Source organism: Hemicordylus capensis, chromosome 1 (genome assembly GCF_027244095.1).
Source record: "Hemicordylus capensis ecotype Gifberg chromosome 1, rHemCap1.1.pri, whole genome shotgun sequence".
NCBI lineage: Eukaryota > Metazoa > Chordata > Lepidosauria > Squamata > Cordylidae > Hemicordylus > Hemicordylus capensis.
Genome location: NC_069657.1, coordinates 127,408,644 through 127,435,348, shown reverse-complemented (window position 1 = coordinate 127,435,348; position 26,705 = coordinate 127,408,644). Strand labels below are relative to the sequence as shown.

Below are 26,705 nucleotides of genomic sequence, written 5' to 3'. Positions count from 1 at the left end.
GAAGTGTGTTCTGCACAGTGCAGAATATGTTGGCGGAAAACTTGGGAGATAAGTGTTGGGGGCTGTAATGGGTACTTTCACTGCTGTGTTTCCACTGTGTGCTGCTGGGGGAGCTTGCATGTACTGGGGGCTGAAATGGGTGCTATGTTCTTTTGTGGGGGTTCAAAAATTTCCCAGGGGCTAAATCTACCCACTCCTCTTGGTAACTCTTGCTGGTTCTTGGTGACTCCTGGTGATAGTTTGGGAATTTGGTTGATTTGGGGAGTTTTTCGAACATTTTTTCCATGATTTTTAGGTGTTTCCGTGGTCATGCTTCCCATAATCCCTGTTTCCCATTGGTTTCAATGCCTTACCAGTTGTGAATTTGCCAACCGTGGGGTTTTGCTGGAACGTAACTCTCTCGACTGGCAAGGGATGGCAGTTTATCTGAAGCCAAAATGTGCTTTTAGGGGGAGAAAAGAGCAGCAAAAATAATCTCCCCTCTCCATGAATGTTTGGCTGCTCAGCAACATACTGGCTGAGCTCTGAGACACTGTTTCTGAAGGCATGCTGCTCTGTTCCACCCTAGTAGTGCTATGCAGAATGTGAACCATTGTCTTCATCATTTCCATATGTATTACATTGTATTTTTTAATACAATGTTTTGCATATTTGTTCTAAAATGTCATATATAATATTTAAAACATTATATACCCTACTGGCTTACATGTGCTGTATTGTATGTACCAATATTAAAATTATTCAAAAACGTTATAGATTAACTGGCACCTTGACTTGGTTCAGGCCGTTTTGGTAATTTTTCTTTTTAATTCACTTTCTAGGGTTGGGTGATAGAATTGGGGTTTTATGACACAGTGATAACTTGCAGCAAATATCAAATAATTGTTCAGTGGGATTTCATGGGATGTAAGTCACCAGAGACAATTCTCTTTAGATGCAAAAAAGAGATATAGAAATCAGGATTGGATGCAAACAATTTGTTTTGTTTAGAATTGTTTTTATCAATATGGTATCACAAGAAACCTCTTAAAACAAATGTCTCTTAGATTGTAATCACTGTTGCTTGACATGGGGACAGTGTTTCACCCTCCATCTGCATAGATCTAAAGGAACCCAACAGGCAACAAAAGCTTACCAATCTTTAGCATGCCAAGGCCACCCAGGCAAACTGTTTCTTCCATCTCAAGATTAGGATTATGTGGCTTGCTATTCCTTGGCCAGCTGTTCACACAATTTGTGAATCTACATGGGCTGAAAGGCTGGAAACTGGCAGGGAACACACAGTGAAGGGCCTTGTCACACTTCCTAACAGGTTTTGTTACATAAAGCACAAAAACTGAAAGATAAGATACTGATATGAAGAAAGAAACAAATGTTGCTGAATGAACAACTATCCTCTCTAGTGAGATTTTGCTAGCTTTTAAAATATGAAAAGCAGCTTGATACAGTTTGAAGTTGAACACACAACTTCTTTATATCTTCTGGGGTGGGGGGTGGGTTGTGAATTGCCCCAAGCAATATTGTACTGGAAGAGCAAGGTACAAATATTTTAAATAAATAAATAAATATCTGTGAGCAAATATTATCATTATTCAAAGAGTGTAAACTAAGAACTGAAATAATTTATTGATTTCTCAAATGCATCAAGAGAATTGTCAATTTATTTAAAATAGGAAGTTGCTCAAACAACATACTGAAATAGTCCATGTCCTGTGATAGTATAAGAATTGCCATACTGGGTCTGAGAAGGATCGGACCAGGCCAGTCATCTGTTTTGGCTTCTCTAGAGGAGAAGCCATGGCATAAAAGCATGGACAACCTGAGGAGCCACTAGGGATAACTAAAAGGCAAAACTAATTAGAGGCCAACCAGGACAAATCAAGCATTCGCTCAGATTCCGATACAATTTGAGCTTACTTTAGCAGTCTATCTGTACGCTGGTTCAGACATTTGAACCAACAGTATTGTCCTCCTTATGGTGAGAAGGAGACCTAGACCTTGAGAGGATGTATCCATGACACTACAAGAAGGACATCATATCTGAACTGGGTAGCCACAACCCAGCTCACACATGACATAATTTGCATAGTGACGATAGTGTATTCTCCTGAAGTCCAAAGTCCTTTCTATTACACAAAGGAGCTGAATGTCTGGACTGAATGCCTGAATCAGTTTCAGGTAGGTTAATTTCTGGTTAACTAAGACTCACATACATAATTCAGCTTAAATCTAACTTATTCCACATTTATATCCTTCTATTCCTCCCCGGAGCCCAGAGAGGTGTACACAGTTATGTTTATTGTCACAACAACTCTGTAAGGTATGTTAGGCTGATGGATTAGTGACTGGCCCAGAGTCACCCAATGATCTTAATAACTCAATGGGGATTTGAATTCAGGTCTGCCCAATCCTAGCCCAACACTCTAACCACAACACCATGCTACCTATTCTATGCAGTGAGGGATGGGGCCGCAGCCATGGCTCAATAGTAGAGCATCTGTTTTGCATGCAAAAAGTCCCAGATTCAGTCCTTAGCATCTCTAAGTAGGGCTGGGAAAGACTCCTGGCTGGGAAAGCTGCTACCAGTCAGTACAGATGACACTGAGCTAGGTGGACCAATGGCCTGGCTCTGTACACGGCAGCTTTCTATGTTCCTATGTACTGCTGTCAGTCTGGATTACCTGCTCCAAAGTAAAACTCAGAACCTATAAATTGCAACAGATTTAGCCTATTAGCAATTTAAAGTGCTTCCTTAGGCACTCAATGAAATACTATAGACTTGGAATATAAGGAATAAGAAGAGCAATACTTTATCAGCACATAGCAGTTTCTTGTTTCTTCCTCCTCTAAAACAATATGATGACATATCTAATGTTTATCATGTTCATACAAATTTAACTATGACTTTTGAGCTCATATATTATTATGAGATAAAAATATGTGTCCATAGTAATTCAATACAATATACACAATTTATTTTTTAACCTGGATTTTATTTTATTGATACCCCGACTTTCCTTGATGGAGTTGAAAGCAGCATTCCTAGGGTTCTTGGGCATCTTGTACTCAGGCACAGGCTAGACTCGAACCTGCTTTACTTCTGCAAGGCCGCTATATTGCATACCTTCAGACTATGAACCGGGTATTTTAAGGTTCATCTTCAGTTATTGTGCTTTGTTGATTTTCTAAAGTAAATGTTCAGTTCAGTTCAATTTTATTACAGTCATTGACCAGGAAAAAACAACAACATAAAAATGCAAATGTCAATATCAATATAACAAATATAAAAGAAAATAAAGGAATAAGATTATAATTAAAATTGGTAAAATAACCAACTAAGGAGTATTCATAACCTTCAGACATATCCTACCCACAATGTAACAAAATTTGGCAACCTTCTACAGTCTGGCTTCATTCTGTTCAGCTAAAAAGAGATAAACATAAGTTATCATCCGAATCTGGGTATAAGGCAAGTTCAGGGCAAATAAGCTCAAATCTAGCATCGTTATAAAACTGGCAGTGTAAAATAACATGGGCTGTACTTTCAATCTCTCCCGAACTACATGGGCACACCCGATCTTCCTGGGGGATACCATGAAACCTCCCTTCCAGACCTTTGTGTGCAAAGCATTACAGTGGGCTAAAGTCAGGGCCCAATGAAATTTAGAGATAGATAAGTGAAATAGGTATGCTGCAGGTGAATAATTCGACATCTGGCTACCCAGAAACACATTTGCCTGAATGGCTCCTCAATCAATCTGGCGTTCCATGTCAAAAATTCGTTCTCGCATCCTGGTCCTTGCAGTATCATAATTTAGGGATAGAATAGCGGCCGGAGAGAAGCCATAGTATGTTAATCTATCCTCCACATTCTTAATCCAACCAGAATTGTATGTGTCTTTTAGTACTAAAGATACTAGACCCGTGGAGCAAAATATAGGTTTTAACCAGTAGTCAAAGATAGCAATGCAAGCCCTGGCTTCCAATTTAACCATCCCAGCTTCAAGTCACAAAACCGTTCTAGGCACACAGCCAGGAATTTGGAATATATGTTTCAAAAAATATGACTGTACAGCTTCCAATTTCTTAAAACAAGGATAAATGCCCAGCTGTATACCATATAGAAGCTGTGAATGTACTTTAGCTGCAAACAGTTTGATAGCTGCTGGGATGAATTGGGCCCCTCTTGATCGACAATAAGATTGAATCGAAAAAGTGCTCTTTTTGGCAGTCTGTGTAGTATAGTCTCAATGGGCTGTATGGGCGCCTGAAGCCTGGAAGATATTTCCAAGATACTTAAAGTGATTAACCTGCTCCAGCCTACAGCCATTTAATGACCACATACACATTTTTGGGTTCTTCGCAAATACCATGATTTTGGTCTTGTCACAATTGATTTCAAGAGAATTCGATTTACAGAAACCATCTGGCAAGCGCAGCACTAGTCTTAGGCCTACCTGCGTTTGTGAGATAATCACTACATCGTCTGCATACATAAGAGCTGTAAGGTGTTTACTTGCTAGTTTTGGTGGATGATGTTCCATTTTAGATAGATAAGGAACAAGAGGATTGATGAATATGTTAAATAACAGTGGCGCCAATATGCAGCCATGTCTTACCCCTCTATGGGTCGGGATTTATTTGGTAATATGGCCATATTTCTAAAGTAAATGTGTACTGCATAAAATGTTCTGCATAAAACATATTTCGATACTGTGTACAATATTGTGGAAGGTTTTTAACACATAACACAAATTTTTAAAGTCGCCAGTGCAAAGAGGGTAAATAAAATCACTATTTTTTTGCTTGGAAGCAAAATGGGAAGGAAATTTGTTGCCAAGTGGAAATGGGTGAAGTCAGTTTGGGAACTGTTTATTTACATGATTCTAAAATTACAGAGAAAATTTTTTTAAAGTAGCTGACTTCAAAATATATATATATACTCCAAGAGAAAAGAGGTTTTTCTGGCATGGTTGGTATTGTTGCTATGTTCAAGAATATGGATACATATTAGATTATAATGTGCTAACGTATTTATAGATTCCCTGTGATCATATTTTAAATAAATACATAAATTAAAAATCATTCTCCTGGGCATAATTTGTGATTGAACAACAACAACATATGTAACATTGCAATTCTAGCCTAAAAGTACACCTGTTGGTTGGGTGGGGCGGGTAGTGTGCTCACTGCTAAATCCCATACACTGGTGGAAGATTATGCTGGTGGTGCAAGCACTGTGGATTTATTTTGGCATCACATTAATCCTTCCCCACTTTCTATGTTTCCACTCTAAATCACCCATCCCAAGCAACATTTCCCCTTGCAGGGTTTCCAACACATATTTATCACTGAGATGCTGTTACATGCATTAGCATATAACATGTAGTAAGCATCTGACTTTGCCTCTTTAGTCAAAATGAAACATATACTGGACTGTGTTTAGTATTTTTGCTGTTCCAGGTGTCTCTTGAAAGAGTTTAAAAATGCATACTCTTTCACATTTGGTTTAGCTGGTTACTGGAGTGGGCATGTTGTGCACAGAAATCTTAGTAACAGGATAAAGCTTTCATTCATAAGCAGAGAGCCTGATGTTTACTTTTTTGGCAGAATTCATGAATCAGTCACCAGTCACTGAAATGTAAAAGCAGACATGCACAGATATGAAGTGGGGGAGTGGGGAGATTTGATTCAAGCAACTGCCATAGTATGGATCTAACTAAATTATTTGAGTTTGTCTGTGGTTAGCAAAAACATGAAATAAAATATCAGAAACTGGATAGTTGATAGATGAGCCAGTATTATCAATGTAATGTTCAAGATGACAGGTATGCTTTCGGCAGTGAAAGTGTTTGCAGTTTTAAAAATCCCCAGAATATTCTTACTGCTGCTATTCCTGTTGTTAATCCTTCCTTCTAAATACTAACATCCCCGAATGACCTTTGACAGAGGAGGTGCTTCATGTTTCAAGCTTTTCCTCAAAGCTAGACATTTGTGGAAGCTCTACACATTATGTTTGCTGCAGGCAACACTAGTGTTTCCCAAAGCAACAAAGTGTGCGCTTCGTATACTTGTGGCCAAGTCAGAATTCAACAGATGTGTGTACACAGGTGTTTACAGATGCATGTATAAAAGGTCCACATTTACATGTTTAGTACAGTAGTGTAACAGTACATACTGAGCTCATTATTTGTATTGATGCATCTGAAAATAAATGAGTTATAGTATTTCTGTACTGACTTTACCACATCATTTTTTGCATGGGGTGTTGCTCATTGGAAAAAGCCGTCATGAAAACTGTGCCATTGTCAAATCAACTAGTGTCCATCTCAGGTAGTATGCTTTGGCGTGATGAATTCTTGGCCATCAGTTATCTCAGTGATGTACAATAGAGTCCTGACATAAGATTACTCTGGTGTAATGCCATGAAATTATTGCACTAGCAATTATAGGATTTGGGGGAGAAAACACTACTATGCTTTTTTTTAAAAATGTTTTCTTGGAAACACTCTTGCAAGTATGTTTCATGAAAGTATTCAACTTTTTTGTGAAGATCTGCTTATCTAAATAAATTTGGCCTTAATTTGTTGATGTTAATCAGTTGAAAAATGAAAACAGCCAGATTATAAACAGCTGGTAAACTATAACGGAGGCTAGAGAAGTTTTGCTAAGCTATCCTGTCCTTTTTCATGCCAAAGCAAATCGCTGGCAGGGGATGGAAGTACTGAACATTTATTCTTGTGGGTCCATTCACTACTCCTCCACTAAAGCTGACATTACCCTAATAGAATGGGACATGGAACCCACACCCTCTAGAAAGAAGAATCTTTTCTAGATATCCAGTGCTCTATTCTAAATCATCTGTCCTTGCAGAAGATACTTTATTGGAAGAACTACCTGTAACATGAGGGTCAAACTAGACAAACATAGGAACATAGGAAACTGCAATATACTGAGTCAGACCATTGGTCTATCTAGCTCAGTATTGTCTTCACAGACTGGCAGAGGCTTCTCCAAGGTTGCAGGCAGGAATCTCTCTCAGCCCTATCTTGGAGAAGCCAGGGAGGGAACTTGAAACCTTCTGCTCTTCCCAGAGTGGCTTCATCCCCTGAGGGGAATATCTTGCAGTGCTCATACATCAAGTCTCCCATTCATATGCAACCAGGGCAGACCCTGCTTAGCTATGGGGACAAGTCATGCTTGCTACCACAAGACCAACTCTCCTCTCCACAAAATGTAGCAGATCTATGGAACTGATCATGGGTTAGCCCTAATCATACAAAAAGGAGGGAGTCCAATTTTAACAGTAAAATGAGTGTTCAGGAGGGGAGTGCCAAAGCCTTTCTTCCATCCAAGCATGCTTCCAGCATCTGAATTGTGCTGAGAAGAAAAGCACCTGGGTGAACAGATTGCAGAAAAGTGAGCAGCAGAAGGGAGAGTTCAGCACTCCACATCTCTGTGTTTCTATTGCAATTGAAAAATTAATTAGAAAATATGTACAGTGGTATCATTTTCAGACATGCAAGTTTTCCTAAATGAAAAGGTGTTTTGAACAGAGAATTTGCTCTCAGTTTTTAGTGAGATGGTAATGGGCAAGACATATGTCTAGGAGAGGAGCCACTGGATGCAGAAAGGGCCTCCAGGAAATGTTTTAATGCACATCTCAGGATTTAGATCCAATAATCACTAATGTCACTACGAGATTGTAAATCCATGGAAAATTAGTCCTGCATTTCTAACTTTTGGCACCCGTAAAAGTTCTTTATGATGATAGTAAATACATTTAGTAATATCTATCTATCTATCTATCTATCTATCTAGGAGTGGCTTCGTATCTTTAATAGTTGTGCAGATTAGGAAACTTCAGCAAGCACATAACAACAGAAGTAAGCAGTGTTGTACCTACGGAAATTTTACAAAACTATTAAAGGTACAAGAAGCTTTCCCTCTGCTTCATCTTATCATCCCCAGACCAATGATTCAAATAATTGTTTAGGTGCTGTTTATCCATGCACTTCTGTTCTGCTTGTCCTGCTTCTTCTGTCACCTCAGAACTGCCCTGTGGAAACAGAGCACCCTGAGCCACTTCAGTGCTGTGCCGTAGAAATGGCTAGAAGAAAGAGGGGAGATTCAAGTGATTCTTTTTGTCCAGGGGACTTAAGTGGGGATTGAGTTTCCCCCATCAAGAGCTTTCTGAACTGCAGCTCCCCCCGCCATTCAATCCAACAGAGACATCAGTGTCTCAGTTTGATTGCATAGAGGGATAAAAAAGAGGTTGCGGGTCTAAAAATCTTGATCACCCACCCACTGGGGACCTTCTTGCCCAAAACATTCTCAACAGAGGTTTCTCCACCACCAGGGGTTTTCCTGACTGCAACCTTTTTCTCCTCCCAGCACAATCTAATGAAGAGAGGTCTCCATCAAACAAAAACAAAACAAACAAGAATAATAAAACAAGAATGGTGCATGCACAGAGTAGTGTTCCCTTTAACAGGGATTCCCAGATGTTGTAGACTACAACTCTCAGAATCCCCAAGCAAAAGCCACTGTAGCTGGGGGTTCTGGGAGTTGTAGTCCACAAAACCTGGGAATCCCTCTTAGAGGGAACACTGGCACAGCGTCAGTTCTACCCCCAACATTCTGAAATGCAGATTTCCTACCAGAATTCACCCAGAGCAGAATCAAAGGCATGTTAGAATCTTTGAACAATTATGAAATGAAACTGGGGGGATCTGTTCATCCCAATGATGAATTTGCATGTATGAAGTTGGCCTAACTCATTTCACTACAGCTATTATTTATAGCTAATAATCTTCAGGAAAAGCCAAGATGAAACTGGATACCCTTCACTCTTTTGCTGAAAACACTTTCCTTGCTACATGTGCTGGAAAGAAGCCAATTTACCAGTTCCATTAACTTAATGAGGTCTGACAGTCTGTAGCAGATTCATAATATTTCTTGGTTTTAAATTTGGTGCTCCTAACTCATTTGGATAGCTTTTTAAGACATTGTATTCTTACAAAATTCTGATTCTTGTAGAAAAGTAAAGATGACTTATGGATTTTTTTGTTTGTATTGAGAAGTAAAATTAAATTGTTTTCAGATCAAAAAATATATTTAACATTCTTAATACTAGCAGGTAAGTATAACAAAGATATTCAGTTAAAACATCATTTTAATGTCATTAACTCTTGGTTGATATTAATAGTTGATAATCAAATAATTATATTAGTTGTGAAGTTATGACAAGATTTACATTGACTGCAAAACAATAGTTTTCAAGAGGTCAGCAGCAGTTATAATGAAAGGTTAATCCTTTGCCTGTGTTTTATAATATATTTAGTGGTCACTGCCTGCTAAGGGTTTCATTGTGCCACTAAATTCACATGAAACCACAACCAGACATGACATTTAGTCAAGGCTTTCAGTGTTTCTAGTTGATGAAAGGTGTAGCATTGGAGTGAGGGAGGAACATATAAGGCCCAAAAATAATAGCCTCCCCTTCCCCCCCCCCTTCCCTCTTTTTTCCCCACATACTCCTTCTTACCCACATTTTGCAGACCAGAATGTTACAGCTGCTACTGCAGATACCAACAGAGTGCTACCGTACATGAGGCTTAAGTGTGCCTTTGAGACTCTGTCATGGCATTTGTGTCATGTGGGAATGTTATTAATGTAGGATAGAAAGCAGAAGAGAAATCAAGTGTACATTTTCAGTGTATGTTTACGTAAAACATGTGTTACTGAATAACATTAGTCAAAGCTGATTAAACATCATATACTTAAATCCCCTAATGCACAGATGTGACATGGACTACTGTCTAGATAAAGGGGCCTTATGGGCTGTCTAGAAGTTGAGAACCAGAGTATCCTCCATGCACAGCTGTCCAGATTCTGCTTGAAGCAGGGTGGCCCAAGATTGGCCTGTGCCTGAGGCCAGCACCAAGAGTGCCAAAGCCCCCCTGCCCTTTCCCCAGCAGTGTGCAGTGCTTTTCCACACAAATACCACTTCCTTATTTGACAACACCACTAGACAGTGTCTCCTCTTCCACCCCTGTACATGCTTTCTGGATATGAAAAGGAGAATTTCACCCAGCCTACTAATCCTCTCCTCCACTCTTCTTCTTCCACTCCATTCCCTTCTTCCTTTTTAAATCCAGGGAGCACAGGAAGAGGAGAAAGAGCTGTGGTGTTGGATCCAGGTAGAGCCACATGGTGGCAGGCTGTGGCCATCACAGTCCCTACCCCTCCACCCGTTAATCTCCCATCTGAGGCAACTGCCTCAGTCTGTCTCATAGATGGGTCGACACAGGGTTGAAGGCCTCCAGCAATGGAGAGCCCACCATCCATTGTCAAACTGCTCTTACTGTTACAAAGTTTCACCTAATGTTCAGCCAAAACCTGCTGTCCTGTAACTTAAGCCCATTTGATCTAGTTCAGCCCTCTAGAGCAGCAGAGAACAAGTATTTGCCCTCTTCTGTATGACAACCTTCAGGTATTTGAAGAGTGCTATCATGTCCCCTTTTAGTCTTTTCTTCTCAAGACTAAATACGTACTTCATAGGACTTTTCTAGACCCCCTGACCATCTTTGTTGCCTTCCCCTAAACCTATTCCAGTTTGTCTACATCCTTCTTAAACTGCAGTGCCCAGAACTGGACATAGTACTCTAGATGAGGTCTGACTAGTGCAAAACAGACTGGAATTATTTCTTCCCTGTGACTTGGAAACTGTTCAGTTAATGCAGTCCAAAATCTTTTTTTTTTTTTTTTTGCAGCTGCATCACATTGCAAAATCATGTTTAGTCTGTGATCAGTTGCAACCCCAACATCCTTTGCACATGTAGTACTGCCAAGCCAGGTATCCAACCCCACACTTAATTTGAAGATTTGAGGGGGGGGGGAGTTGCCTAAGTGCTGAACTTTCAAAATGGCAATAAGAAGGCAGAAAAATGGACTGAAACTAACAAAATGAAATTCACCAATTTCATTTTGTTAATTTCAGTGCATTTTTCCATCTTCTTAATGTCATTTTGAAAGTTATTCCTGTCTTCTGAGGTGTAGGCTCCTTCCCAGTTTTCTGTCATCTCTTTTATAAAGATTCCCTCCATCACTTCATCTAGGTCAAAACTGCCAGCTTCACCTAAAGCAACTCTGGCAAATCAGACCAATCCACTTCCTGTCCACCAACCTCACCACTCTCTCCCAACCTTTATAGGCACTGAGCAGCATGGACAGGAGAAAGACTAGCTCTACTTGTGTTTTCCCAGAGCATGGTGAGGGAGCAGCATCTTCCACATCATCATTTTTAAAATGAAACCCAAAATACTTCTTTTCCCTTTCCCCCTGCAATCCTGGGAAAGGTGCAGGGTTCCCTGGAAATTCTAATCTCTTCCAGGCCTGCTACATTGGCCTACATAAAATTAATTTTATTGCCTAAGGGCCTTTTTTTACTGTAGGTCAGCCATGTCTTTACTGTAATATTTGAAGGACATCTACATGTCCAAAAATAATATACATCCAGTACTCTTGGCCACTCGGGTTTGTGGGAACATGTTTTTCCTGCATGGTTGAATTACAGAAGAAACACATGGCCCATTTTTGCTGCACCAGGTGAAACAGGCCACAGTTTTAGGTATATCTCTACAGATGAGTCACTTAGATACAGCAATTGACTGCGGAACAAGAAAAGGTGAATTCATAAATTTTAGGAATGTAGCCTAGCGCTTTACTCACTTGACCACTGACCTTCAATATAGCTGTTATCTTCGCCTGGTAACAACTGTACCTTTATTCTGCTACCTTTTATGCACATACGTTTCAGAAGTGAAGTGAGGCAAGTCATGAAAATGGGAAAGGATACAGAAAAGTAAGGCATATTCCAGCCACTTTGAAAATTCTTGATCAGGAATAATAACGCCAACATTAGACAATCACCTTTTATAACGTAAGGTATTCAAACCTGAGACTAACAATAAGATGCATAGTAAGGTTAGACAGATAGATAGATAGATTCTGGAGTATACAAAATCACCTTAGAAACTTGTGAGCACATGCTTAAAATGTGGTACTTATTCTTTTTGACACAGGATGGAAGATAACTTTAAAACTTAAAAAAATCAATTAGATCCTGGCATGTTTCATCCACTTCTTAATGTATATGTTTATTTTGACTGACACCCAGACTAACACTGTAGAGGCAGAACAGGTTTTTCTGTTGTGCATGGGATAGGCACAATTTTCAGTGATGCCCCGTCGTTCTGCAGCTGTGCATCCTGTCCTGAAATTAAGATCTGATGAGATGAGGCATGGCAGGGTTGCAGCAGCAGCAGCAACCTAGATATATAGCTCCCAGAGAGCAACTTGCTCCAAAAAGGTCCAGAGGTGGAAAGAGCTCTCAAATACACCCACACCCAGACCACCCTTCCATAGGTCCACCTCCTCCTCTGCCTTGAGAGCAGAGAGATGCCAAGGAGCAGTCTACTGACCTGAAGTTAGGGACATAGCTACCAATGTTCAAAAGTGTCCAATGAACACAGGCCCTCCTGCCCCCCGGGGGCCCTGTCATCTGCTCCTTTCCCCTCCCCTACTCCCATGGTTTGTTGCCATGGCTTGCCTCCTGCCTGCCACCCCTTGCCCCCACCATTGGCCTCCTGCCCTGCTGCTCCTCACTGCCACTGCTTCTTACCCCTGCCACTGGTTAATCAGTTTGAACAGTGGTGTGGGGTGTTTCATAGCTTCGTTTGAATGAAGAGAGAAGCGATAGAACCCCTCAACATTGAGCAAGCCAGCTAAGAAATGGCTCACATGCGCCCTGATGTATAATCCATTTCATAGCCAGCCACACAGCAGTAAGAGGTGCTATGGCTTCTATCCTCATTCAAGCAAGGAGAGAAGCCATGGAACACCACCACCCCCCTGCCCGTGTGCTGCTGTGCAAAGCACTGACTAAGCAGTGGGGTGAGGAGCATCGGGGCAAGGCGGTGTGAGGCGTGGCAGGGGCAGTAGTAGGAGCAGCAGTAGTGATGGCAGTGCAGGGCTAGGTAAAGAAAAAGAGTGAATTTTTTTTTATTTTATTTTTTTATTTTTTTATTTTTTTTCAGAACCTCTGGTGTTGTTAACATAATTAAAGCAGGACCCAATTTTCATTTATTGAACACAGGCCCTTGCTGAGCTTGCTACACCCCTGCCTAAAGTCTAGCACTTCTCCCCTGCTCCGTCAAACCCCTCCTGGCCTGTTATCAGCACAGTTGTGCAGGCTTAGGGGAGCATGAGGTATTTGCTGCAGAAATTCATTCAGGGGTTTAGGCCTCTCCACTTCCAGGGCCTCAAGTTCTGAGGTTTCCTCACTGGCAGAATCTGGCCCCAGCGTGATGTCTAGGTTTGGGGCTGGGGCTGGCTCTTCTGGCCCCACTGCTCCCCGCTCCTCAGGGTCAAGATCTGCCCAACTGGGGCCAAGACTCTGAGGACGTTCTGCTCAGAAGGGCTGAAGAGAAGGCAGGAGCTTGCCTTCCTTCCCTGGCAGATGAGCAGTGGCTGTCTGTCCCTCTGCTGCGCCGCACTCCCACATGAGAGGTGGCATAGCAAAGGCCAGACCTGGGAGAAGGAGGACTTTCCCCTCCCGCATCCCAGAGGGCCCCATGCCACGAGTGCAGCCGCTCCTTCCTCTGGCTCACTGCTGGAATGGCGGTGGGCCGAGAGAAAACCTTTTAACCCAGCGGAAATGATTCTCACGATCATGTGCCAAGGTTAAATGAACCATAGGTTGGTTAACCTTGGCTAAATCCCAGGTTTAAAAAGTTGAGCTTGTGGGGGCAGAAGCACTGGGATCAGGAGCTACCCTAGCCTGGGTTAGGCTGCTCGTGTGAATAGTCCCACTATGTCTCTCAAAAATGTATCCCTAGGGCTGGGGGACACATATTATCAGGAGGCACAGACAGCTGCAGACAGAAAGGGGATCATCAAACATGACATACACACTGTCAAGCGACAGAGAAACTTGTTATGCTAGCTTAGCATTAGTCTAGATGTAGACCCTTTATCTTTAAATGCTCCAAAAATAGAGTGGGGTTCCATAAGAGGCCTGTATATTGTGCAGCATTGGGTGGGACACAAAAACACAGCCTTGCTTGTTATAAAAAAAGGACTTTAAAAAACAAACAACAACACCTCCCCCCCCTTTTTTCTTTTTTGCATTTCTCCTTGCTGTAGAATGTATGTCTGCATTATTATTATTATTATTTAAGCTTGACTTAAAAAAGATTCTATAATGAAGCCTTGTTATAAAGTAGTTCAACGTTTTGACATGTTACCTGCTCATCTACAACAAATCTTGTCTAGCAGTGAACTAAAGAAAAGCATTAAAAAGTAATGCAAGTAAAATAGATCAAGGGGGGAAATGTCTATGTACTAAAATCATTGGCAACTGTTTCTTCCACACAGTTAGTACAGTTTGCTTTCTCTTTGCCCCGAAACACTATAGCACTCTTGAGGAAAAGAAAGATTATGTCCAACCTGCACTGCGAACCTTTTCTCTGGCAAGATTGAGCTATTTATATGCCAGAGCCACATTTTTCAGTCTCATGTTAGTATTCATTACTTCAGATTCTGAAAGAGAACAGAGCTATACTGTATATATAATCAAGATTAATAATAAAAAGAAACTTGGGAGGGGGAACCCTGAAGTCAGACTCATGGGCCCTATTCAGAACTCTTGTTTTCTAATCAAGGATTCTACATTTTATCATATCTTTGAATAAAGTATTATATGATGCTCTTTCAAACAAATTTGAGCTAAAATTCACATTTGTTAAGGAGAATATGGAGGTTGCAAATAAGCTAAATGAGTTCTTTGCATCTGTCTTCATGGCAAAGGATACTGAGTGTATACCTGTTCCTGAACAGAAGCTAAAAGAACTGAGTCAGATAGAGGTGACAAGAGATGACATTCTAAACACTCTGGGAAAATTAAAAACTAGCAAATTGCCAAGGCCCAATGGCATCCATCCAAGAGTCCTTAAAGAACTCAAATGTGAAATTCCCAGCCTCCTTGCAAAAATATATAACTTATCCCTACAATCCCTACTGGCGAACTGGAAAGTAGCCAATGTAACACCGATTTTCAAAAAAGGATCCAGGGCGATCTGGGCAATTACAAGCCAGTAAGCTTAACGTCTGTTCCAGGCAAATTGATGGAAAGCATTCTCAAGGATAAAATTGTAAAGCACATAGAAGAACAGACCCTGCTGGGGAAGAAGCAGAATGTCTTCAGCAAAGGTAAATCTTGCCTCACCAATCTTTTGGAGTTCTTTGAGAGTGTCAACAGGTATATGGATAAAGGTGATCCAGTTGACAGAGAGGCTATTCTCACGTTTGCCCTAAAGCGGGCTAAGGGAGCCCAGCCTACTTTTGGGTGATCATGTGCTGCAATGGGAGCTGTGCGTCTCCCAGCAGCTAGCCATGTTAAATCCCCCAACCCTTAAACAAAGTTAATGGAGCAATCGCTCTGTTAACCTTGTTTTCGTGCTCATGTGTCGCTGTGGTACATGATGACACACAAGTAGACTTCTGGTCAGGAGGCTGCAAGCAGCCTTCTGGGCTCAGGGGTCTCTCTAGGATGCCCCGCGCAATTGCATGGGGCATCCTGGAACTTCCGGGGGCCACATGGCCCCTGATCCCTGCAGCCCCTGCCGGCTCTGTGACAGAGCCAGCAATTGTGTGGGCGGCCGATTTGGCCACCCAGTTACAAGCAGCTGCTCGTCTGCAACAGAACCCCATCAGGCGCTTCACATCTTTCGTGAGAAGCGCCTCACTGTATACCTGGACTTCCCAAAAGCTTTCAACAAGGTTCCTCATCAAAGTCTCTTGAGAAAACCTAGCAGTCATGGGATAAAAGTACAAGTACAAGTGTGGATTGGTAACTGGTTGAAGGACAGGAAACAGAGGGTAGGTATAAATGGAGAGTTTTAACAATGGAGGGGAGTAAGAAATGGGGTCCTGCAGGGATCTGTACTTGGACCAGTGCTTTTTCATTTATTCATAAATGAGTTAGAAATTGGGGTAAGCAGCGAGGTGGCCAAATTTGCAGAAGACACCAAACTATTTAGGGTAGTGAAATCCAAAACAGATTGTGAGAAGCTCCAAAAGGATCTCTCCAAATTGGGGAAGTGGTCAGCAAAATGGCAAATGCAGTTCAATGTTGGCAAGTGAAAATTGATGCATATTGGGGCAAAACCCCAAAACTTCACATATATGCTGATGGGATCTGAGCTGTCGGTGACTGACCAAGAGAGGGATCTTGGGGGTTGGAGTGAACAGCTCATTGAAAGTGTCTACTCAATGTGCAGCAGCTGTGAAAAAGGCCAATTCCATGCTAGGGATCATTAGGAAAGGGGTTGAAAATAAAACTGCTAATATTACAATGCCCTTATACAAAACTATGGTGTGACTACACTTGGAGTAGTGTGTAGAATTCTGGTCACCATACCTAAAGAAGGACATTGTGGAATTGGAAAAGGTGCAGAAGAGGGCAACCAAGATGATCAAGTTGCCTTCCTCATGAGCCAAAGTTACAACACTTAGGGATTTTCAGTTTAGAAAAAAGATGACTGCAGGGAGACATGATAGAGGTCTATAAAATCATGCAAGGTGTAGAGAAAGTGGATACAGAGAATTTTTTCTCCCTCTTGCATAACACTAGAACCAGGGGTCATTCCATGAAATTGATTGCCAAGGAATTTAGGACCAACAAAAGGAAGCACTTTTTCACACAACACATAATCAACCTGTGGAATTCTCTGCCACAAGATGTGGTGACAGCCAATAACCTGGATGGCTTTAAGAGGGGTTTAGATAACTTTATGGAGGAGAGGTCTATCAGTGGCTACTGGTCGGAGGGCTATAGGCCCCCTCCAGCCTTAGAGGCAGGATGCCTCTGAATATCAGCTGGAGGAGAGTAACAGCAGGAGAGAGGGTGTGCCCTCAGCTCCTACCTGTGGGCTGTTCCCAGTGGCATCTGGTGGGCCACTGTGTGAAACAGGATGCTGGACTAGATGGGCCTTGGGCCTGATCCAGCAGGGCTGTTCTTATGTTCTTATGCAACTGTGTGTCTCATTTCTTTTGTTATCCCTTAGGCTTCACTATTTTTATTTGTTTATTTATTTGCAAAGAAGTAAGATTCTTGCTGAGAGCTGTGGATTATGGAGGCCAGTCCTGTGACAACATACAATCTGTCCTCATCAGTGAGGAAGTGATCTAATGGGGGCATGTATGTAGTAGATCCAAGGCAGCTGTTAAGCTTTACCCCATTTGCTCTTAAGCCTTCATTAAACCCTTTAATGACCCCTTAAACCCCTTACAGGTCTACTATACTAGCATTTCCATGCCAACACTAGCACTACAGGCATACAATACTGTGCATTGACCACTAAGATTACAGACCTGTTTGTAAGGAATAGGATGAGGCAGAGGCGTAACTAGGGAAAACAGTGCCCGGGGCAAGCACTGAAATTGCACCCCCTGTCACGCCCCCCCGGCCGCCACCCCCCAACATACATCTGACTGACACACATGTTTCAGAAAACTTTTATTTTAAAAATTTAAAAAATTACAAAAATTACCAAAAATTTCAAAATGCACTACATACTTAGGTTTTTCCTCACAACAACCCTGTGAAGTTGGCTTGTATCTCAAACATCAGAATTATGATGCAATGGTGATACATACTACATTATACTTAGGTTTTTCCTCACAACAACCCTGTGAAGTTGGCTTGTATCTCAAACATCAGAATTATGATGCAATGATGACTATTATGATTATGATGCCCCTCCCTTACGGTGCCCAGTGCTGGATGAGCAATGCCAATGGGGGGGGCCCCCACCGGGACCGGGGGAGGGGGACTGCTCTGCAAATAAATAAATAAATAAATAAATAGATTTTTTAAAAAATTTCGGCAAATCGGCGGGGGCACTTTTTGGCGCCCCCTGCCAAGTGGCACCCGGGGCACGTGCCCCCCTGCCCCCCCATAGTTACGCCTATGGGATGAGGGGAGCCACCTGCCAATGGGGTCACGATTGCCTTGATATCACCATGAAGCACTACAGGCACAATACCTCCCACAGTTTTTATAACAGTGGGCAGTCCTGCCCTCCTTGAGTTTCCCTCCAGCCCAAGCCCATCAGTGGCAATGACTGCTGCTTCTTCTCTGTTGCAGGGAGAGTGGCTGGTTTCTAGCACCAGAGAAGGTTGTGCCATTGATAGGCACTCTGACTAATCCTTAGCAGAACATTTTGTTTCCTAATTTTTAGTAAGAATCAAACTATGTGTTACACACACAAATATAAGTAACTGTATCCGGATAGCCCTTTTTTGAAGAGGAGAATTGCCCCGAGTGGTGGGGTGGGGGGAGAGAGCGAGAGAGCAGGGAAGCAGCTGCAGGGGTAGTGAGTGCTTTACCCGTTCTATGTGTGCTGTTTCCACACATCACATCATTCAACCCAAGAAACTCTCCCCCATCCAAGGTTGATCCCAAAAGGTCTACTGGGGTATAGTTCCATCCATTTCTGGGACACATGTGGCCCAGAGTTTGTAAAAATCTGTGTTCTATTCCCTGTCTCTTTAAATGCATCATAGTGAAAGAGTCTGACTGAAAAGCCAAGATAAAAACTCAGGATAATAGGATGGGAGCCTTTAAGACAATAAACAAGCTGTCTTTGGATCATCCATAGTGCTAGAGGAATTATCTCTAATGTGTTGGCATTAGTTCTCCTGTTGCCTGATAAAGATTATGTTGAGAGCATACTGCTATTAAGAGCCTTCCCCCTCCTCCATTGAAATATGGCCTGACATTCAAAACCAGAGGCCTGCTTTTACCAGGTATTTCTTTATAAAAGAGATCCTAATCTCAACAAGATAAACTGCTTAAATAAAAGTTGGTGAAAGAACAGACTGAATAGCGGATTATGCGCTGACTATTTTAAAATACTTTGCATTAGGACAATTCTATACTTGTGTCCTAAGGGAAGCAAAGAAAAAACTGCTGAAGGTTTTAGACATTTCCAGAGATGTACTGACCTTGGACTCTTGATTTTCATTTATAATGTGTATGTGCACTTGTAGAAGGGTTTTTGTTTTGTTTTGTACATAGACAACATTCACAGGGAAAGGATAAACAAGGTTTGTTCATCATCTGTTTTGAATTCATAAATCTGAGCCACTGTGCTGTTCGTTAGTTTCAAATTACTCATTCTGATTTATGGAAAAAGGCTGTTCTTTGCAATATGAAATCCCATAGCAATTCTAGAAGAGGTTTTAGAAGAGGTGCTCTTTCTATATGTTGCACTGCTGAATCAGAAGTGTGTACAAATATACCATTGCGAGGCTGGCCCGGGCAGTTATGCTCCTCTGTAACAGGTTTTTTTTTCCCCTGATGGATTTCAGTGTAATGGAATTTGAATGAGGAAGCTCTCCTTGTATAGAGTGTCTATTGGCTGGTGGCTCTGACATCATTGCCCCCTCTCCAATCCCCAGTGCAATCCCCAGTGCCCAGTTGTGTTTTTTCCTTTCACTTTTAAATTATTGCATTATATTTTCCTTTGTACAATGAAGAATAAACCTATATTCATATAAATATGTATGTGCCACTTTTTTAAAAAGACAGAGCAGCCTAAATGACCCTTAAAGAGGAGTGAAAAAAACCGATGGATAATACATGTTTGACCTCCTGCTTTGTGTGTGTGATTCATGCTAGGATACCAAGTGTGAGCAAGATTCACACCACAGGAGTATCCACATGCACACCTCCTTAAATGGTATTCTTTTCTTCAGCCCAGATCTTTAACAGTTGTATTGAGACATCAGATTAAGCCTCTCCACATGTACACACCCCACCAGCTTAAACCAGTGTCTCTGTCAAACAAGATAATTATATAATTTTAAATTGTGTGAGTGGGTGTGTGTGTGTACTCAATAAGTCTTAAAAACTGTAATTTGGAACTCAAAATATCATTATTATGGCATTTTAATTGCTAGGAAATCAACTACTTTATTACTGTTAAAACAATGTTATTTTATAGCTTGTTGTCCTCTCTCAAAAGCAAACAGTAGGGGTTCTAGTCCCTAGAAAGAAGGCTGCTTTTATAAACATCTGAAACCTGGTTGCCACATTCCAACAAAGGATCAAAAACGGGAGTAATGTAGCATCCAAAGTATTCAATAGTCAGTTTACTCTGATTTCAGTCGTTCTATACTGTGGTCATTCATTTCCTGTTATGTAATATCTAAAGATGCAACTTAATCCACTTCAGCATATCACATGTATAACACAGCTGAGTAATGAGAGGCTCCATCATGAATACGTTGCTGAGAATGACAGAATGTGTGAAAAGATTAGGCTAACCTTGGACTACAGCAAATTCTATACCAAAACTCTCAAGAGACCAAATGCTGAAAGATTTCATTAGGCTTAAATGTACTAGTGAAATGGCTTCATGTGGGTGTTCCACATCTTTTCCACCAGATATTATTACAATGCAAATTGTTCGCTGCCTGCACAGAAAACACATGCCTGCTCAGTTGCAACATGTATCATCAAAATCTGGTGTGCTAAAGGTTAATAAAAAACAAAAATACTTGTTTATAATTTAAGTATAGCCCACCATTTCCGCCAGGAGATACTAAATGTAGCTCACAATAGAAAGCAAAGCAGTGGAAATACTAACATTAATTGGTACTGTTAATTAAGTAACATTAATTATTTGCATAATTAACTATTATTTATTAGTCATAATATGTAATGAGCAGTGGGGAGAAAAGGGCTGCCAGGGGCCTCCACTAAGTGTCAGGTTATAGCGCCGCCCCTGGAAGAATGCCACCTGCTGGCAATAGAATTCTTACTGCATGCTTCATGACAGGAGGGGAAATGTGTCAATGTGGTTGGTCTGGCAAGTCATCATCTTGTGGAAGTCTCCCCTCCCCCAAATAAGTTTTGGTTTGTTTGTTTTTTTAAAGGAAATTGAAACAATTTTTCATGGGCCCAATTGAAATTTTTCAAATACATATGCACAGGTAGGAATGAGGAGCAGCAGCATCCCGCCTCCTCTAGAAAAGCCATTGGCCAGAAGGTGCCAGAGAAAGACTGGGGAGCAAGCAGTCTGAACGGTGTATGGAAAATATTGCAAGGAGTGGACAGGAACGCGTTAGGGGGGGAAACCACTGATGTGAATGGCCCCCAGCTTCCTAAGAATGATCTTTACTGCACTTATATGCGGCTAATATAAAGCGCTCTACTTTACCCCACTTGATCCCATGGCCATGGTAAAGCCCACCTGGGAACAGCCCTGGCATTGCAGTGTTTCTAAAAGCACACCGTGATTGAGATTGACTGATTCCCTTGATAGTAGCAAGGTTCCACTATGGAAAAGGCTTTGCTGTATGTCATTGCCAGTCAAGTTGCAGATAAAAAAGGAAGTGGAGCAGACATTTTCCTGGGTACTCAGCACCCAAATTGTTTAGGGCTTTAAACTTCAAAACCAGCTTCTTGAAATGCTCCTGTATGCAGATCATAAGACTAAAATGTCAGTCGACGTTGTCCTTCTCTTTCAATTTCATTCAGTCTGGGGTGGTGAAATCCAGAAAAGAAAAATAGGTTGATAACCTGCATCAGTTGTAGGATAATGATAGTACATTTGCATGAATTTTTGTAAATATTTAACTCAGTTCTTTCATCTTTGTTGATGCCTTAGCAGGGGCCTGTTTAAGTTACGGCATGCACTAGGAATCTGTTGCTGCAACTCACAATGACAAGTTGTTCAAACTGATGGCGTAGCTCTGAGGCCAAGGCTTTATAGGCCTCAGTGTCCTGGGATTGACTTTGTAGGGTCAGCTGACAGTTATTGAAGCCTTAGTGATACCCTTGTAATACGGCATGCAACTGGGCATGTAAGGGGAGACAGGGCATTGGTGGTGCAAGAGATAACTGCCAGGTACCCCACTTTGAGCACCTTGCAATTGAAGAGTTACAATGAAAGTAGCATATGACACTTAAGTCCATTTATCTTGCAAAGTTGGTCCCAACTTTGTGGTAGTGGGCAGGAGGATTCTGTTCTAGAATAAGCAGGAGGATTCAGTTCTAGAATATTTTATTAATACAAGAGTATCATTATAAAATTGCTGCCACCTTCATTTGCTGCACTATATCATATTTACTTGAATACTAAAACAGTGTGTGAAACACAGTACTTTCCTATTTGGAAAAGATTCATAGTCAGTTAAATTGCTAAACAATTTATATAAAATCTGAAAGGCATTAAAAGGCAACAAATACACAGATTTGTTTTAAAATGGAAAAATAAACTAAATTAAACCAAAAACAGAAAAGTAAAATGGCAAGATTAACATATGCCATTCAGACAATTATTCAGATCAGTCAAAGGCAGGAAATTCAAACTTTAAGCTAAGTGTAGACTCGACATTCGGAATTTCCTGCCTTTGTCATGGTAGGTATGGTAAGTTGATTGTATGAAATAGGAACAGAACATAGAAGAAACTGAGCATTTAACACTAGTTTATAATTATAATTGTTTTCCAGTGCACATCCCAGTAGGATTATAGTTAAATTGGGGTATATAATTCCAGGAATAATTTATCTCTGTTTATAAAATTGTGAAAGAAATAATTGTGTAATGTCCGCAAGCCACATTTGCATTGTTGTCTCCTATGGACCATTGCTCTAATGGAAAAACAAACATGCTGCATTGATTCTTCTACTCACCATAGATATTTTAAGGTACAAAGTGGTTGCAATTTCCCTAGGGAAATGTAGATATATGAATTGCTTGTGCATCCTTTTCCCAGCTCCTCTGGGCAAGCCACTTATGGCTCTTATCTTCCCAACAGTTTATCCTTGCTTTGAACTCTCTGTGGAAACTGATAACAATTTTATTCAGCAACTGAAATCTCACCACCAGTGACTATACACGGATTACATTCAAGAAGTACATCATTTAACTTTGATGTATAACTGACATGCATATAAATGTTGATCACATCAAAGCTTGTGTTAATCAAATGTGTTTATGGCTTCTAGTGACATTACGGCTTTGTGTTTGGAACAATACTGCCCTGTTTTCAATTTTGTCAGGGGTTGTTCCTAATATATTAGATTAGTGACAATAAAGTGTGTAAAAGCTTGGACAAAAGAATGGTTGAAGAGCTGTTTAATGTAAGAACATCTTACCATCGATTCCATCGAAAAGTAGTCTCCCACTACTTTTTAAATGGGAAATAACAGCCATGCAGCCAGTGATTGAAAATTTTCCACATTACAACTGAATTGGTAGCCTCAGTCCAAGCTGTATAAACTGTTGTCCTAATTGGCACCACATCGGGCATTTCTTCTAGCAGTAGCTCCAAGCAGTCAATGGGCTTGGAGACTGCTTGCCCTGCTTAGAGCCAAGGAAGTATGTACTGTTGCTGCTGAACAGAAATCTCTTCAGTGTGGACAAAGCACAGTCACCTCGCTCTTGTCTTTCATCAAAATTAAATTGACTTCAGTGAAGCTATTAATTATTGCCTTAGATGAAAAGAAAAGTCTTGCTTGGCACATGTCCAGCCAAATTCATAGTAGGATATAGCACAAAGACAATTCCTTTCTGCTGGAATCAATATGACAGGCATTGTTCTAAAAGTTATGGTTTTATATCATGTGCAAAACATTTCCCTAGAATGGATGTAGCCCTTAAACCACATACTCTTAGATCAGTTCTCACTGAAATCCTGCTGAGATTAGTGGTAAGGGCTCTTTATAGTATTCTTACTGTATACTTCTCTACTAAGGATAACTGTGTAGTAAACATTCTCAGTGAATTTGGGGGGGGGGGGTTTGCCAGTTTTATTTGTTTTAAATATATACTTGTAAAGTATTTGGCATTGCAACCCTAGTTTTCTGACATACTCAGTTTCCAGTTATATTAATGTGGCTTTTTGTTAATTTGGTTTTCACACACCTCATGGGCTTCACTGTGATTACACATGTAAATGCTGTATTGCCTTTGATTCAATCAGAGCAATACATATTTCTGGAAAATAGTGAGCGGAAGAAAACTTTTTAGAGCTGTGGCTGAGCCTTTCCGTCATCCCTATTCCCTATTTGCCTGATTTCTTTTTTAATAAAAAATGTGAGAGCTTATTTTCTAGAATTCTGTGTATCACCAAGCACAGAAATCTGAAACCTCTATCTTTCAACATAAATGACTGTGAGTTTTGAGGGAAAGAGGGTGGGAATGATAACTGGATGGATTCATTTGACACAGGGTAGGTTTCATACACTCCTCACTGCTTAATACTGTGAAAGACATTTAAGTCCTAGCATGAATTGTAGAGATAAAACTTCAGATTTTCGTAGCTTTGTCCTTTGTTACAATAGTAGTAGGATGTTGTGTCCACAGGAAGAATTGTTGCCCCATCTATAAACATTCACTTGTTACCAAAGCACTTACCGAGGGTCATTATCATTATTATCTGAGCAGAGATGCTCTTTTCACCTGACTTACCCGTCTCATTTTTCCCACAGCTTGCGAGAACATCACCGTGCTGCCATTAAGGTGATACGTCGGATGCAGTATTTTGTGGCAAAGAAGAAATTTCAGGTGAGTTGGTGAATAGAGAGCTACTTTTTCTAAATAAACCCTTTTCTTCTTCTGGCTTGTTGTTTCTTTTATGGGCTTAAGAAAAGAAAGACCCAGGCAATTCATTTTAGTAATGGTGAGTTACACCCACTATTCTCTCCCTTCTTGAATAGGGTGGTTGTTTAGCAGCAGGTTAGTCAACTGTGGATGCACTGGGAACAGGCTAAGCCCCTGAAATGCAGCATGAATTAAAATGTTATTTTCTGCTAATGGACTTGACCCTTCACCTTTTGTTATCTCTCTCTCCTTGCAATGCAAACATTCTCATATGTCTTCATTAATTCTGAGCTGTATATTATTGTCAAGCTGGCGCAGCAGGCTTAGAGATTAGAATACCACCTTAACCTTGTTTCTATCTCGTATTTGCTGAGGTCCTGATAAGAAGCTGGGATAGAAATTTGCTATAACACAGGAAGGTTTCTGCCACCTTTCACACACACACACACACACACACACACACTCATTCATGGGAAAGCTTCCTCAGAGAAGGGCAGCTAGCTTTATCTTGCAATGCGCTGTTATGGAATGCCCATTTCAATTGCTGGTGTTTGGCCATCTCAACAGGCCATGTTTCTCATGAACACATAGGGGCTATTCACATGACCGCACTAGTGGGTGGGCAGGAGGGGGGAAGCAGGATTCAACCTACCTTCCCCCAGACGATTATGTGTAGCTCCTGCAGCATGCAGGCCGAACTCCCACATGACCTTTGCTGCCAGGAGCAGTATGGATTACTCTCTGTGCTACTTCTGGCAGCATGGGTAAACAGAGGCCAGGACCCATTATTCTGGCCTCTGCATATCTCACAAGGCACCGCGTGACGATCATGGTGCCTTAGGAGATTCACCTGTCTCTGTGTCTCCTCAGCTCCGTGGTGACACAGAGCCAGATGATGACTATCCGCACTTGCTCCCTTAATCTTGACTGAGAGCCGGGCTCAGGAGCAAGGTTAGGCTGCGCAGGAGTGCCAGGATCCATGTGGATTCTGACGCACCACAAGAGCCTCGTTCCACTGGGCTAAGCTGCTCATGAGAGCAGTCTCACAATTTCATTTTCGGCTACTACTTCAGGAATGCCTTCTTCCTGTGTTTGTTGCCCATTGGTCAAATACAGAAGCCAAATATGTCCACCAAAAGACTATCAACTGCACACTGGCATCTGGATTTAGTATTTCTATCTGGAATATGTATGGTATCTGTATAATTCTTTACAAAAATTCCCTATGCCCAGACACTGGGACTGAATGTCACTGGTTTCCCATTTTCTTTCCTTTAAAAAAAAAGTTTCCATCATTTGTTTCGGTGTTTCTAGACATGGAGAAGTGCAGGAAACTATGCAAAGCATGGAAGCCCTACCCCCTGCACACACTAGAAATCTGATTCACCTACATTTATGACTTCTGAGATTTCAGCAGACATTGCCTAGACACTTTCAAGCATATCTCCAAAGCCATGAGGGCTAGAAATTTGATGTTTCTAGAAAAAGAAAAAGAAAGCTTAGAATATGAAGAAATTTAATTCTGTATTTGACACCACATTGCATTGTTTTTCCACACTCCCGTGAACTGAGGACATAATATGGTCTTGGACATAAAGAGAAGTTTTCTAAAGACACCTCATCATTGTTTCTGTAATAGACAGCAGCACCTGGATGGAGAGAACCCTGCTTTTATAAAGGTCTTACAAACACATCAGGAGTGCAAGAGAGCTTGAGTTAAAGCATATTACAGTTTATTCAGCCAAAGTATCTATGTGGCTGATAACCAATTTACTGAAATAATATTGATTTAATTGAACAAATAAAATCTATATAAAATCAATTAAAGAGACTCTTTAATTGCTTTGTGTCAATTTTTTACAATTCTAACTGATTTTCATGAGCAAGATAGTGAGCTTATACACACTGGCTGAGATCCCATCAACCTTTGGGGGGACACAGCAAAGCTGTTTCTCTGTGCAGAGAGACGGCTTTTAGCTCATCCAGAGTACTGCTAAGCTACAATGCAAGTGAAGGGGAAAGGGA

At 41.1% G+C, this 26,705-nt stretch overlaps 1 protein-coding gene across 9 annotated transcripts in view; it reads left to right on the top strand.

The window, feature by feature from the left end:
• Nucleotides 1-26,705, top strand: part of KCNQ1 (potassium voltage-gated channel subfamily Q member 1) — a 498,864-nt gene that overhangs the window by 306,934 nt on the left and 165,225 nt on the right. For 7 of the 9 annotated variants that reach the window (XM_053280897.1, XM_053280886.1, XM_053280881.1 and 4 more), the window contains one exon: nucleotides 24,569-24,644. In XM_053280897.1, coding sequence (XP_053136872.1) covers nucleotides 24,569-24,644 — 76 coding nt within the window. Of the gene's footprint in view, nucleotides 1-24,568; nucleotides 24,645-25,994; nucleotides 26,285-26,319; nucleotides 26,474-26,705 lie in introns of those variants that run through there. The other 2 variants (XM_053280915.1, XM_053280924.1) reach the window with 2 other exon arrangements.